The 16,098-nt window shown below is 37.2% G+C and overlaps 1 protein-coding gene across 1 annotated transcript in view; it reads left to right on the top strand.

The window, feature by feature from the left end:
* Positions 1 to 16,098, top strand: part of TRPM7 (transient receptor potential cation channel subfamily M member 7) — a 62,124-nt gene that overhangs the window by 11,665 nt on the left and 34,361 nt on the right. Inside the window, exons 2-4 of the mRNA XM_067305853.1 lie at positions 12,204 to 12,283; positions 14,650 to 14,688; positions 15,164 to 15,362. Of these exons, the coding sequence (XP_067161954.1) occupies positions 12,204 to 12,283; positions 14,650 to 14,688; positions 15,164 to 15,362 (318 nt within the window). The remainder of the gene's footprint in view (positions 1 to 12,203; positions 12,284 to 14,649; positions 14,689 to 15,163; positions 15,363 to 16,098) is intronic.

Raw genomic sequence — 16,098 nt, 5'->3', positions numbered from 1 at the left:
TTTTGGAATATGTTGTTATGTATTTAGGCTTGTAGTATTTAGTGTAGTTGTTTTGTAGGTAGCTCAGCTCTTTTGGTAACCTGCACTTCTGTTTGGTGGGAGAGCTGAAAAGCTATTTGCTGTTTCTTCCATCTGCTTAAGCAGAGGATAGCTATATTTCTGTGCAATTAACAAAAACTAAGAGATAAGATTAAGAGACAGTAAATTGTATATCCTATGGAACTACCTGTATTGCTTCACTTTGCTTGCTTTCAGTTAGTGGACAGTCATTTTGAATGAATTTCTTACCGTTCAAATGCATTTTTTTTTTCTTCTTGTTATCAGATGTATTTTATTTTTTTTTCCCCTACAAGAGCAAAAAGTTGTCTTTTTTTTTTTTTTTTTTGTCCCCTTCCATGAAATGATTCTGCTTTTGAGCTGCTAGTGCCTCACCTGGTGAGTCAGAGGGTTCAAGTCCATAGAAGTGCTTGATAAGAGTTTTGCATTTTCATTTGAGAACTGGATACCTAGCTTCGGGATTCATGCTTGCCGAGGCAGCCACATAAGACCAGGATAAGAGAAACACCAAAAGGCATTCTCTTATTTCCCTATTAGAGGTAGCCAGCCCTAGGTTTAAATCGGTAGTTAAGAATTGGGGTGTCTTTGGTTGTATTTTAATTAGCAATTCTGTATGTGCATGAAGGATGGTGTGACAGGAAATATTCTAATATTCTGGTAAAACAGTATGGTAAAATGGTACACGTTTAGCAGCCTAAATATTGGCTTAGAGATGGAATGAATGACTTTAAGATCTCATGTAAAACACTGTCTTGCATAGGTTTTACAAGTCTAGCTATAATCTTTAAAAGAAAAATCTAGGGAGAGGGGTGTTAGACTCTAGTTGAGACTTTCAAAGGCTACTAATATTTGAATACCTGAATGCTAATGGAAAAGTAAGTGTAGAAGAATATTTCAGCAGTCAGTGTCATGTTGTGATGGAGAGCTCAATTTTATGTAAGAGTAGCCTCATGAAAAATCAATAAAATAAGGCACAATAGGTCAAACAACTGTTTGTTCCCCACAAAAACAAAAGGTGGAAATTTTTAAAGTTACCTAAATAAGTTTTATATATTATTTCAGACAGTAAGTAGCTGCTTTCACATTTGCATAAATAAAGCCAGTTAAGTTCCTTTGCACTTTCCTAGAATATACAGAAACTACTTAAATAACTTTAGAGGGGAAAGCACTTTATGAGTTTAGGTCCATGGATGTCTCTAGCCTGCCGTCATACTGCATGTGTCTGGAGCTGAGTTCTAGTCAGTGTACGCTCTTGAGCAACTGTGAAGTTAGCTAGCTCTAATGACAGCTAGCTCTCTGGCTTGACAGGCAATAAAAATGTGACTGAACCCAGTAGTTCCTTGTTTATCATCTGAATTAAAAATATATAGTTTTTGTAATGCTGCCTACTGAACATCTACTATGCCGATCTCTTGTTTTGATTTCCTCCCCCGCTCCCCCCCACCCCTTCTACTTTCTCCATCCTATCCCAGCTTCTAACTCATCTTTACAATTACAAGAGCACTAAGATTAATGGCGCTCCCGCTCCTGGTGTCCTTTTGGGAGTACAGGAAGACCTAGTGAACATGACAGTCAAATGATCTTGACCTTGCAGGTGCAGAGGTGTGTGAAGTGCGAGACGTGCTGCTTGCAAAATCTCTCAAGAACTCTGGTCACTGTAGCGAGTTGACTAAAATAGTTACTTCCCCTATTGCAGCTAGCAACTAATGGGATGTTTGTGTGCGTGCAAACCTGTACAGGAGTTCAGGCACTAGGAGTTAAGGCAGTGTACCCCATCCTACCTCCACAGTGGGGTTCTTGTAAACAAAATGCCAAATCTGTTGTTTCAGGTGATTCTTTACATGTTTGCCAACAGGGCTCTTTCCTAGTGTTACTGATTTTGGTCATTAAAAACAAACAAACAAACAAAAAAATTAGTTCTCCCTGATACTGTCTAAAGACAAGTTGTTTGAAATTTCATCCTCCTTAGCTGTGGTCAGGTGCTGTCACCTATTTCACACGCACACTAGTGTGTTCTCTCGTTCCCCCCACACACCCCCACCCATGCCATTTACCTAAATATTACTGATCTGTGATAACTTAAAAGTGAGCCTTTCTGGTTTTTTTTAGATATTCAGAGAGTTGTCCTGGGCTAGCTATGTCAAGCATCCTGTAGCGATAATAACTTTCCATTACTCTAGTGAGTTAATAATAGCCTACTTAGGTCAGTAGGCACCAAAATCCTCACTGTAATGATAGAGAAGTCTCTTTCTTCATATGACATTAAAAATAAATCAGATCTCTAAATGGAGCAGGTTAAGAAGTGGTAGAGCGAGACCAACAACATACACCCAATCCAATCTGATTTTCGCAGTTCTAATGTGCTTCAGCATGATGCATTAATCCGATGTTCATGTACTTCATGAATGAGAAAGGGAGGACCTTGTTTAAATCTGCAGACCTGTAAAGCTCAAAGATATTCTTTGCACTAGGTGAAGTGAATTCGCAGCTTGTATGCTGGCTAGGAATAATTGATTCCGGAGTTGAGCTTTTTTTCATCTGGGAGCAAATTGAGCGTCGGATTAATTATTTGGCTGGTGACAGGAGCCCGCTCCTACTGCTGTTTCCTGAGGTGGCCACCACCAACTCCTTTTCCATATCTGTAATTTGTACCCCTTATGTGATGGGGGAGGGATTGGAAGTTGCTTGGGAAACGGCTCCAGGCACCATGAATTGTTCTACCACTGGTAGCTTGCCCCAAGCCTTATTCCTTCTAAAAATAGAAGTAGAGTTTACAGGGTTGTCTGCTCATATGCCACTGTATGTTTTGTGTGAGGCAAGGCCGTGCTTCCCAGACGTGTAGAGTCTGAACCAAACTAATTCTTTCCTGCGCAGTAAATGTGGTGAGCCGCGAAGTGCAGGGTTCCTTGGAGGCACGCATGGCATGTCGCAGTGCGTGCCAGGGAGAGGCCCGTGGAGGGTGGCCGTCCTCAACACTTGCCAAAAAGGCTTGGCATTGCTTCTTTTCTGCATTGGTGAGCAGGCACGCTGACTCAACTCTACCTTCCTTAGTTAAGAGTGCGAAGACTTGCAGTCAACAGTAAGACTAAAATGAGTGTAGACTGCAGATAAATGCTCAATGTTAAGGGAAATGAAGAGGATGTAGACTATACAACTGTATCGCCATAGGCAAGGAAAGAAGAGTAGACTGTGTGTTAAAAATAGAAGGGCGATTTGGGGTTGGTTTAAATTGGTGGCTGGACATCATTAAAAATGGGTTTCGAACACGGGATTCTGGCAAAAACAAGCAGTGACTGTATGACAGCTGGCTTGAAAACATCCCTCTATTTTGGCCATGTGATGGGGTGTTGGTGTTTTTTGTTTACTTTTAGTCTCTCGTTTAATGAAGTGAAATGGGAATTGGAGTTAAATCTGAAAAAGCTGGCTGCAAAGCTGTGGCTGGTGTTTTTCTTGCTGTGATTACCATGTGCTCCCTTTCTATCCTTTTTTTCATCTGTGTCATAAATGAAGGTAGTAAATCTTATGGGGAAAGAGTTCTCTTCATCCCCTTTGAAAACTCAGTGGGCTAACTCCCTTAGTTGCTTTTAGATAGAAGTTTTGGTATATGTTTTTAATTTGCTTAATGGAATGCTTTGAAACATATTGGATTTGTGAGCTCATAGAAAGCCATCTATAGCCTTTATAGAAGGGCTAACATTTTTCCGTTTAATATTTCAGTAGTCTGGAGAGGTGCAAATGTAAGCTGTTGAGATCAATTTACTTACCCAGTTGACAGTGGTGATATTGGTTAACCCTCTTCTGTGTTTTCTGTTTCCTAAGAAAATTCCAATTTCTGTTGATTATCAAAGTTGAAAAATAAATAGCAAAATACACTAGGAAAAAACTCTCCATATAGGATACTCTGCTTTTCTGAAGGCCTATTCAGGAATATAATTTGCTGTTCTGAGTCTTATAGATTCTCCCTTTTTGGCAAGCCTATTTAATTACTACTTCGTTTCTTGGGCATTTAACTGTGAAGGTGTTTACTGTTATCTCAGTTGAGAAGGCCATTTTAAAATAGCCATCTTGCAATTACACTCGCACCAGTGTTTGGATGTGTCTTCTGAAATGAACAAATAAGTTCTGTGTGACCTGAAGTCTTTCATGCTGTAGAATGAGCTGTGAAATATTTTTAAAGTATATTTTAATTTTTTTTTCATGTCTTGCAAGGATAGTATATGCATTTTAACACTTGGGACTTTCCAAAAAGGAGGAGAAATTTTATGACTGTGATTTAACATGCACCTTTACATGGATGTTAATCCTGGGATTTTTACTTAGGCATGCTGGATTTGCTCCAGATTCCCACTAGAAGACCTATATTGCAGATAGAAGATAACTTCCCCAATAATGTGGATTAAATAGGTTGAGTCTGAATCTACATATAAAATATTCATATTTTATAATAATAAAAAAATCTTATAATAATAAAATATCCCCCAAATAATAGGTCCATGCATTTTTTTTTCCTGCTACATCAAACTTAAAAATAAGACTTCAGAATGTTAAATTTGCTGTATGTGAGTTTACGGTCTTTTGAGTTACATATTAAAAAAAAAAAGTTTATAGACTCATATTTTTTATATATGTGTATATATAATATATAAAATATATTGAATATTGTGCATTGTGGTTATTTGATAAAAATCCCACAGATGCTACCTGTTCTATAAAAAGCGCATTGGAATCATTTTGGTAAAGTTTAGGAGATAGCTTTAAAAATCACTTTTGATAAGTCCCAAGTGTTCTTTGCATCCCAAACTGCAAATGGATTTGGTGAATTAGGTGGTGACTGTGTTACGTCAGAGCAGAATTTGACGAAACAATAGCTGCTCTGTTAAAGACCTAGATTGCTGTGAAGACTGTTCAGAGCAAATCTCCTGAACTGTTTAATAAAGAATAGGATTGTTGCAGGTTTGTTTTCTGCGGTGAGGGAGCCATTGATATGAAGATTCATATCTCTGCTCGCTGGGTTGAGGTTTGTTTCTGAATGCACTGGGCAGTTGAATGGACAGAAGACTTTCTTTGATTACCCCTTTTCCTTCCCTGCTTTCTCAACGCTATTTAAAATAAAAATAATATTTTTTTTTGCCTTTGAGCACAGTATTTTCAGGCATGTAGCGATATTTTCATTGGAGAAATATTTCAACCCAGAAAACTAGAGCGGTTGACTTCCTAGGAGTGAAGTTAAGCCAGGTGAATGGTTCTGTGCAGACCAGGATCTTCAACGTAGCAGTGACATCTTTTGTGCGGGATAGGATCCGTCTGTGTCTGAACCAGCTGGGTTCTTTGACAGAAGGTGTGTCAATATTTTGGGAAAGCAAATAAACAAGCTAAGCAACTTTTTCCTGTAGATAAAGCTACAGGAAAAATAAAGGGTTTCAAAAAAAAGAAAACAAAAACAAAAAAAAACGGACTGCAGATGAAATGCACTTGCAAGAATTTTCATTTTTAGTGTATTAAACAGCAGTTGTAGATTCAAGCAGTATCATTCATCATTTAGGGTGACATGTTTCATAGGGATATATCAAGGCACTCTGCATGATTTTGGCACTGTGATAATATAGGGCCTACTCCTCTTTCCAGTATTGCACATATCCATGCCTTCTATAGAAAATACTTAAAAATTGGTAAGGCTTAGTGATATTGTATTTGTTAATTCAACAACAAGTTTCCTAGGTGCTTGTGTGTGTGTGTCTGTGTGTCTGTGTGTGTAGTCTCTGGACAGACAGTACTGGTATTCTTCAGCAAAGAGTCTTTTAAATATAGTACATAATACTAGCTAGCTAAATGCTTTGTTTTCTTCCCCCCTCCTTAAAAAAAAAAAAAAAATCCACAGTAATTATAGAGGTATGTAATTTTAAATTGCAAGGAAAGAAGTGTTTTGCTGGAGCCAAGAGTTTAAAACAAATGTAGGTAAATATATAGCATCAAACTGCTTACCTTTCCCTTCCCCCCCCCCCCACCCCCGACATCCACTTATTTACTTAAAATTTGCTACAGTTCTGGAGATTTTCTTTAATGAGTTTGCATTCTGTTGGGATTTTTCAGCATGATATTTAGGTTCTTATTTTGGGAAAAGTATGTATAACTATCTTTCAGATAACTTTCCACCCCATACGCAGTGACTTAGTTGCTTTAGCTTATCCTGGGATACACATTTTGAATATTTTTCAGTGAACTTGTATTAAGAACAAGCCAAGATACTTTGACTGGAGAGCAAAGTTTTTACTGCCTTAAAGATTTGAAGCTTTTGCTGGAATCCCTTCAATGAGCATGCATTTTATTTATATGTCACCTCTTCCCACAAAAAAAAAAGCTGCATTAATGCTAAACTACTTGATATGCATTAACTTAAATTGCAGTTGTGTTCATCCTGGTTGTTTGGCTTTATCTGATTTTTATTAGGCATTGAGTGTGAGCGTGGTAAGAAGATAAAGGTTAGTTTGGACTTTCTGCCTCTGAGGTGCCGCTGGAGGAGCCTAGTGCTCCGGTAGGTGCTGCTGTTTGCTGGGCAGGGGCCATGATTCAGGCCCAGGATGCAGCGCATCTGGCTAATGGCACGGGTTTCGGAGATAAGAGAGCCTCTTCTACACAGTCAAAGGAGTGTGTGCAGTATGCATAGGCATGTGGGAAGTAGTAACTTGTCTGTGGGTCTTTCCTTGAATAGACAAACTGAAGGAGACTCTTGAGAACAGAATGTCTTGTCTGAATGTTTTGAAATTTAGCTTGTGAGTTGTAAGTGGCCTGGACATATAGGAAACTGGTGGCTCTGTGGTAGCCTCTGCTATACTTATGCAGCAGACAGTTTCCGTTGTACCTTCCTGTTTTCAGGCTTGCTGAAACTTTCTGTGTTTGTTCTTTGCCCAAATGGAAATTTCAACTTTTTGGAAATTGGAGGTGGGTGAGGAAAGAGAAAAGAGTATAGAGCCTACTTGTTTTTAATAAGGGACAAATAAAATTGGAAGGTCTTTTCCTTTAAAAACTATTGTGTATATTAAAGACCCATATGGTGCAAACAAAGATTAGAAAGCTGAAATATGAGATACTGTAGAAGTTGCTATTGCTTCTAAATTTGAAAATAAGGTCAAACATCTATGCAATCAGTAAGTGTGATATCTGTATTCTCATCCTTCTGCAAAGTCTTGGTTTGAAAAATTTTTTTTCTTTTTAATCCAGGTCAGTTTCCTGATCCAGCTGTTCAGTTTTACAGAAAAGTTGTCAGCAGAACTGCTAGGTTGATATACGGTGTTGCAGGTTCCAGAGTGATATTTTGGAAAAAAGTTTAAAATTAGTGTTGTAGCAACTATTCCATAACTTACAAGCCTCCAACAACATGCGATATCATTAACAAATAAATGAGCAGAGAGAATAAACAAATTCTTTCATACATGAACAAGGTCATGGTTGTCGACTATACTAGTATCTTTACAACTGCCATATTTACTGACTTGTTAAGTCATGTAAGTTATTTTGAGATCTTGCCAAATAGGGAAGCTTGCTTTTTCTGTAGAAAATGATTCAGACAAAACTTGTTGGATAAACTCAAATAATTCCACTGCAGTTTGATAAGGCACTGCCATAGTGTCGTGCACCAATTGCAGCCCTGCCAGAGCTTCCTGAAAGCTTTTTGTTCATTTAGTGTGTTGGACAGGAGTCTTCCATGAACACTGTGTTAGATCAAGGAGGGGAAGGTGATTGAGTGTTGGGTTTTTTTGGGGGGGGGTGGGCGGGGGGCAGGGGAACCTGATCTTACACTGTGCATTGCTTCTTTTTGTTTGTAACCTGCTACATATAAAACCTCAAATTATAGTTAACTTTGTGTTAAGAGTTTCATTCTACAAGGAGACTTGCTAGAAATACCCATCATAAATTTCAGTAAAGGTAATGTGAGGAATTCCTCTTTAGCAGGTCTACTTAAATTATTTTATTTCTATAAGCGATGCTTTGAAGTGCTAATGCTATTGCTGAAGCAAAAATAACTAATACTGGAAATTGTTATGGTAAAATTTTTACCTGTTATAAAAAGCTGTGGGTTTTTTGGGCACTTAGATACTTTCTGAAGTCTGGAAATACTGCTGTATGTGCTCCAATTCAGACACGTTCTCTTGAGTTTGTAGTTCAGCAACTACTTGAATAAGTTTTGTTTCAAATAGCAGTTACAATTGTTTTAGCGCTTGTGAAAGTGTTATGAAAGGACTTATTTATTGGAAGTGGCTTAAAGTATTTCCTTTAATCATGATCCCAGTGTGAGTTTATCTGTTCTAGCTTATTGAATCAAATCTATGCGCTTTTTGTTTCTTAAAGTTCTTTCAGAAGTAGTGAAAGACACAGTGGGCTTGACTATCTACCCCAAAATCAGTGGAACCAGAATAAGGTGTCTTGCATAACCCTCGACAGCTTGAAAACTGAGCAAAAGCGATGTTGGCCACTTCAGAGCTAGGAGTTAGTAGGTTCCTGTAATACGTCTTCCAAAAAGTAAGAGATATTACAAGTTTTGTTTGGTGCACAGAGGTGATCCTGCCAACTTTGAATACTAGCAGTCTTAAGGTGGAGACATTTTCATATGTAACTTCCATCTGTAGGGGAAAAAAAAAAAGATCATTCTGGAGCAATATATTTTTCTTGTAAATCTTAAATATTTTAGTTTGGCAAATTTGAAATGCATGGGAGAGAATATGGAAAGGTTTTTGTTTCTTCGTCTTTAAGATGCAAGTTTGAAAGGAAAGAAAATAAATAGTTGAAATCCCCCGTTTTATGTTTAAACTACCACTTACGCTTCTTCCTAAAATCTGGACTTTTTGCAACACTACGGAGCTGTTGCCATCATGTAAAGTACACCTTCTCAAATCCACCGGCAAAACAGATCACCATCGCTCCTGTCAACAGAAGTCGCTTGACTGCTGGAAGCAAAATGTAAGAGGTGTGGTTGTGTGCGTGTTGTGTGTGCTGTAGAAATGATCAAAAACTGAGCGGACTGTTTTGTTTTAAATAAAGTCTGGTAACTTGAACATTGATTCTGACTGCTGACTGATCTCCTGTTTTAACCTCTTACTGCTAAGGAAGTATTTCAGAGTCTATCCTGAAACTGATTTCTCTTAAGCATCATCTTCCTTCTGGTCATCACAGGATCGTTCCGTAAATAGCAGCTGTTACTACATAGAAAATAATACCGTGCATCAGTTCGTTCTACTTTTTTTAATGTGATCTTTACACATTTATGGGAAAAGTCTTATTTTCGTTATTCTCTCCTTACTATTTTCTTTCTTTCCTTTTTCCTTCTCCCCTGCCCCCCAGCTGAAAGCAGGAATGTGTTATTAGCAAGTTCTGTATAAAATCTTGTGTGATCAGGATGAATCAGAGTACAGGAGTGCTGCTGGAGAAAGTCTAGTTTTACCAAACAAAAAGTTCCAAGTACATTTTAATGACAGTATAGAACTTATTCCACATAACTTGAATAGGTGTACTCATGCTATACTGAAAACACTTGCCCTATTGAAGAATATATAGAAAAAAATGCTTCATCAGTGATTAAAACTGTGCATTCTTTAAAATCCCCCAAATTAATATGTATATATTTCTAAATTTTATTTTCAGAACCATTTATTATGAGAACTGGTGCTGTATGCTGTAAACCAGTGTTCCTTGTTCCCAGCTTTGATCACCACTTAATAATAAGCAATATTTCATGGAGCAATAGATGCAATTACTTGTGGTTTATAATACTTCAGATTTCGGTATCTGTCATGTTAGGCATGTGATGGCTTGCTCCAAGATGTGGTTTTAGCCAGCTAACTAAAATACTTAAATATTAAATTACTCTTCTCTATCTTATATTCTGCAGGATAAGCAGAGTTTATATGCAAGCTTAAACTACTGCAGTGTTGAAGTAATGATCTATGTAAAGACATCTGTTTTAAGAAAGGAAGTACAGAAATATATACCATATGAGCAACAGGGACACTTGGCTGAGCAGCAAGCAACTTCCAGAACAGGGTTTTATATAGGACATAAAGGCAACAAACAAAAACTCTGGGAGGATGGAAGCGAGAAACTTGGAGGCTAGCCACTATATGCATATTGATATTAAAAATAAAAAAAAAAAACCACGTGTGTGTAACACTGCTAATCTTGTGATAGAAGGTAGAGAAGAGATGACGCTGTTCTGAGCACAGCAGCAGGTAAGGAGCAGGTGTGCTAGGAGACATGCAGGTCGCGCGTGCAGAGTGACGTGCTTCTCTCCCGAGCCGAGAACTGAGGAGAAGGCTGCTAAGGGATTACGTATGGATTGAAGGCTGCTATGAAGGCTTATGTGTGAATTCTGAGGACAAGAGTGGAAGAAGCCTCCCCTTTCACTGGGCTATTGCAAGTTGGTCACTTCAAACTGCTCGGGTTGGGTCGGGGGGAGAAAGCATGAATGTGATAGAATCCTTCATAATGGCATGTTCACGTATAATAGCTAATATCCCACGTCTTTCTTGCGAGGCCTTTTTCTCCTTTACAACAGCATTCCTTCTGTTGTGCAGGGATAGGAGAGAGGAGGGCAGTGAATGATGGCCATGACTATTCCAGGTGTTTAAAATATAAATTTAAATGAAAAACATGGTGTGGGCGCTCATTCTGTCATGCCCCCCAACCACTCTCTGCTGCGGATTGTATATCTTGCCTTTCTCCCATCTTTCTTCCTTCTCTCCTGGGGAGTGGGAGCCTGTACCTGCCCCTTCCCACTCTCCCCAGGAGAGGAGAGGCTGGTGGCCCTCTGAACGGGAGGATAGCAACTGGAGCCCCAGCTGGGCGCTCACCTGGCAGATTCACAGCCAGGCTTTGCTAGGACAAAATATTGGAGGGAGGTCATGAGGAATAACGTGGGAAAGATCTGCTGAATATGGGAAATGCTTTGAAAGAGGGCAGGCAGTTGAGGACCAGTTTTCCAGGGGACTTTATTAAAACCAGCTGGTACAGTCCTACTTTTATTAACTTCTGTGTATTATCTTAAATTGATCTTGACATTGCAGTAGGTGAAAGACCAGATGTCTGTACTGAATCTTCTGTTATAACAGGTCTAAAAATCTTTAATTCATAGTTCCCACAGTGAACTCTCGCAGATATCTGTTAATAATATACATCAGTCTTTTTTTTTCTCTGTAGAAAAAAAAATAGGAAAACTTTCAAAAAATTCTAAATGTAGAATGTAAATTTAAAACTGGACGTGCTATTAGCAATGAAGAAATCTTGATGTAATTTTAATAAGGATTTAAACTAATGTTGCATAAGGTGCAGATCAACCTCCCAAAGTTTCTTCCTGTTTTTAATTACTAAAAATCACATCCAAGTTCCTTTCCCAATGTATTGCTGAAAGCTGACACAGACACTGGGCATCATGCCTGTTGGTTAGCAAATAATCTTGAGATTAGCTCGTAAAACAATGTTACCTGATTGGTTAAAGCAACCCAAATAAAATAGTGTCCAGCTATTAAAGTAGGTTAATATCTGATGAAGTAAACATCTTCAGCTGCAAGTTTCAGAATATGTTTTGAGTTTAAGCTCCAAACACCTCTTGGAGTGATGCTAATTACATTTGCCTATTGAAATGAAAAGTTTCTTGATGAAGAGCAAAGGTTGTCCTGATTTACGGCCACTAGAAAAGATTGACAGTGTTATTAGAAGACTTTTTTTTTTTACCTGCGCTAGATGAAATTTTACTTAATTGGAGAGAAAGATGAAAGTACTGTTATTTGAGTGTATATTGGGGTTATGGGCTTTTCTTTAAATCTCCCCCCCCCCCCCCACAGATTAGCTAAACAATATATTTTGAATTGCTGTTTGTGTTTTTATACATCTTTATTTGCATATTACAGGAGGGATTTTTGCCATTTAATTGTTAACTTTGAAAATATTACTTTAGATTTTAAGGGATTTATTTATTACAACAAGTGGCATCTATTAAAGAAGTTGTTTACTTATGGTCTTGCTTATCTCAAGGTTTGGGTGACCAGTGTTAGATGCCATTATAGGCTGATATATGATTTTGTTAGTTTTTGGGAAACAGCAAAGCATATAATGATAATTTAATGTGTATTTTTTTAATACTGTTCAACTTTTTTCAGTCCCAGAAATCCTGGATAGAAAATACTTTCACCAAGAGGGAGTGTGTGTATATTATACCAAGTTCAAAAGACCCCCACAGGTAAGCTAGAAATGGCATAAGAATTCACTGTTACCTTTTAAATTGAAAAAGTGATGTAAGAGTATTAGACTAACTACTCAGTCTGTAGCAAAATACTGCCTTGAATTCAGTCCTTTGTGTCTGGGCAGTCTCATTGTGTCTCTCTGTGTGTCTCTGTCTTAGATTTTTTTCTTATGGAAGTACCTTGGCATTGCAGGAATCCCCTGATAGGTGTTCACCTACTCTCCTTGCTGCTTTTAACCAGTTCGTCCAGCGGTGTGTCAATGGTGTGTCTACGGCGGGTGTCTTCTGGTTGTTTGTTTGCTCTTTTTTGCTGTTGTTGTTTTTCTTGTGTGGAGTATTTCCAAAAAGTCAGAAAGTCCCATAGAGTTATTTGGACTATATTTAGGTCTGAAGAACAGCAATGCAAGTGTAACAGTGATGTGTGAAAATAAAGCTGATAGTGATGTAAGAAAGGTTGAAAAATTCATAGAAAGGGGGAGGAAAAAGGAATATTCTGAAGGGAATGAGACTAATAATAGATACAAAGCAAAGGCTGAAGAAAGCTTTACTTCCAGGGGAGATAAGCAAAACAGAAACAAATATCAAAATATTCTCTCTAGTCCCTTTTCATCATTAAGATCTGTGAGAAAACAATGAGAGTAAAAAATTGGGAAAAAGGGTTTTAGAGGGGAGGCGGAGACTAATGAAGAATATTTTAAATCTCTTGGATGCTTTTATCTTATACTGAGTTAGACACATGCTACTAAAAATCAAGCAACTTAGTGCTAACCCTAGCATTTCTTACTTGTAGAATTTACCTTCACTAAATGTCACAGATGTAATTTAAGAGTTCCCACAATGAATGAACTTGATGTGCATAGTCGTAACATCTGGATCACTGATATGAAATAAAGACAGATTGAAAACATTTAAATTTTGTATTTTAAGGCAGTGTTGTCTACCTCAAAATATTAAAATTATTAACACAAAATTATTAATCACATTTTTTTAAGCACAAGACACTTTCTCATGAGCTTGAGAAAAGTTCTGCTTCAGTCTTTTCCATGAAAAAACTTAATATGATCACATTTGTTCCATGCAGGCAGAATACTATTTTTTTTCTTTTAGGAACTTGTTTTCAGGCAGAATAGAAGGAACAAAGTCAATGCTTTTGAATTTTTAAATTATTGTGAATTATTCATCACATTCCTTAAAACTGTGTGACCTGGGGAAGCTTTTAGAATTTATGGCCATGATTGTAGCACGTGGAAAATCTGCAAATGCAAATCAAGTAATTAGGAAGCTGTTAAAATTTCCAGAGCATTTCCCAAGGAACAAAATGATCTTCAGCACTTACCCTTTTAGTTTAACCCCTGTGTAGCATAAAAGGGAATTTACAACTTTCCCATCAGATTTTTTCCTTCAGTTTCTAGAATCCCATATTGTTGTTCCTGAATCATGCGTAACTGAATCAAATGTAGACAAAATCCAAAATGTCATATGTAGGCAATGTTTTTGATCCTTACTTTTTAGTGTTGGTATTTATGCTTTAGTAATTGCCAGAGAAGATTTTAAGCTCTAGTTTAATATTAAAAACCTAAATAATTAACAGTAGAATATAATTTCTAAAGAGGATAAAATTAAGAAATTGGTTATGCTCTAAGTCTGAAAACAGTTTAAGATTACTATGTAATTTCTGCAATTTCACCTGCACACATTTGCACTTGCATACTAGTGAATGGTTAACACTGCTTTGAAAATTGCAGAAAACGGCTATATCAACTTAACTGCTATGTTAACTTTAAACATTAATAAAACTATTAGCAGAAAAACAATGAAAATATTTAAGATGAAAGAGGGTAGAAATGGGAAATTTTTTTTATATAATAAACTCACTGTGTAGAGACATGGCTGTATAAAGTTTATTCAGACATCTTTTTTTTTTTCCGCATGCAACTTAGCAATGATCAAATAACAACCTTCCCACACATGCAGTTCGGCTTGGATTTACCTTAGGAGTATCAATTTGTAGAATAGGTACAACATTGTATAGCTAAATTGAGTGAAAGAAAATGTCAGCCTGTAAGTAACTTCTCAGCATCTACCTAAATGTTTCCATTTGAGAGTACTGCAGCTATCTGAGTCTAAAATATTCTTGGGCTTCAGGTATTGATGGTTCAAAGCTTGAAAACTAGTTGAAAGCCACAAGACTGAAACTTTCATCTGTTTATGCATTTAGCACATTTTCCAGTTACTGTAGATCTTTTTGTTCAATAATTTTTGTGCAAGTACATGAGAAGTGGTGTGACTTTTTTTTTTCTTTTCTTTCCCTGTTAACATTTGAACTGGAGTTAACCCATATATTTAAATGGTATTTCTTACAGATGCCTTCCAGGATGTCAAATTTGTCAGCAGCTTGTAAGGTAAGAGTTCTTTTAGTTCTTCACTATTTTTTAGTGTTTTTCCATTAAATATGGGCTTTCATAATGGGGTTCTAAAAAGTTTTGATCAGGATTACAAATAAGCCAGTGAAAGGTTAGAAGATTTTTAAAAAAAATGAAGAACTGTCTGAAATACTTAGATCGCTTATTTATAGATATGACATGAAGTACTTGGCCTCAAAGAATCGATTGCGATTTTCTATGTCCTGACTACTCAAAGCATATTCTGGCCTCTAACTTGCTGTGTCAGCGAGCTTGAATATTTTGCATAACTGTGTTTTATTGTTTATCCTTGTTTTAAATATTTATGGCAACAAGGCTTCTTCTAGGGAAGAGATTTATATGATATTTAGAAACTTTGCTTTCAGGTGTAAATCTAGCCTGTCTCTGTTATAAATAAAATAAGTTTTCTCTCTTGTCTTCATTCAAGTATTCTAAATGATACGCTTTGGTGCAGGTGCTGTTGTGGCCGCTTGGTCAGACAACATGCCTGTTTTACTGCAAGTCTTGCTATGAAATACTCCGATGTGAAGCTGGGTGAAAACTATAATCAGGAAATAGAAGAATGGTCAGTGGAAAAACATACGGAACAGACTCCTACTGATGCTTATGGTGTCATCAACTTTCAAGGCGGCTCTCATTCCTACAGGGCTAAGGCATGTATGACGTTTACTTTTTTCTTTTTTCTTCTCTAAACACATTGATACAGGTGGTGGATGCTTTCATGTAATGAAAATGACTGGAGCTGTACAGTCATAAAGCAGTGTCTTCTGTCAGTCTAGTAATTTTATTGTGATTTGAATTCTTTCTAATTTCCCTTTAAGTGTTTCACCCCCCCAGAACAAGTCACTCAGACTTATCAAAGAATTAATTGGCTTCATGTACAGGCTTTACTGCAAATTGCAAATCATGATAAGAATCCATTTTTTAATCATTTCAGCAAAACATTACATTAAGAATTCAGTTGCATATTGTTTCAGACTTACTTAGAATGCATCTTACTCATCTGTGGTGCTTGCTCACTACTGTTACATTTTTGTAACACCTGTTAAATAACATCTGTTATTTAACTCTGTATTCATAAATTTTCAAACTTGGAAAAAGTGTTTAAAATTATGGGCAGATGGGGAATATACTTCTTTACTAGATTTATTCAAAATTCTGAAAACCTAATCAGCCTGATTAGATTAAGGTTGAGGGGGGGGCTGTCTACAACCATTTTGTGAAAGACTTGGTAGTGATGGTGGAAAATGTTTAATGCTCATGCAGATTTAACTGGGAAGAGTTTTGATAGTTTAACTCCTGTAACCAAACTGAAGCCCTTGAAAGAAGGAGCTGCATTCTTTATGCTGCCAACAGAGCCTCCCAAGGACCGTCTAGATCCTCCCCATG

Source organism: Apteryx mantelli, chromosome 15, assembly GCF_036417845.1.
Source record: "Apteryx mantelli isolate bAptMan1 chromosome 15, bAptMan1.hap1, whole genome shotgun sequence".
Classification (NCBI taxonomy): Eukaryota; Metazoa; Chordata; class Aves; order Apterygiformes; family Apterygidae; genus Apteryx; species Apteryx mantelli.
Note: the sequence above shows the minus strand (reverse complement) of the source record. Positions and strands in the feature narration are given on the sequence as shown.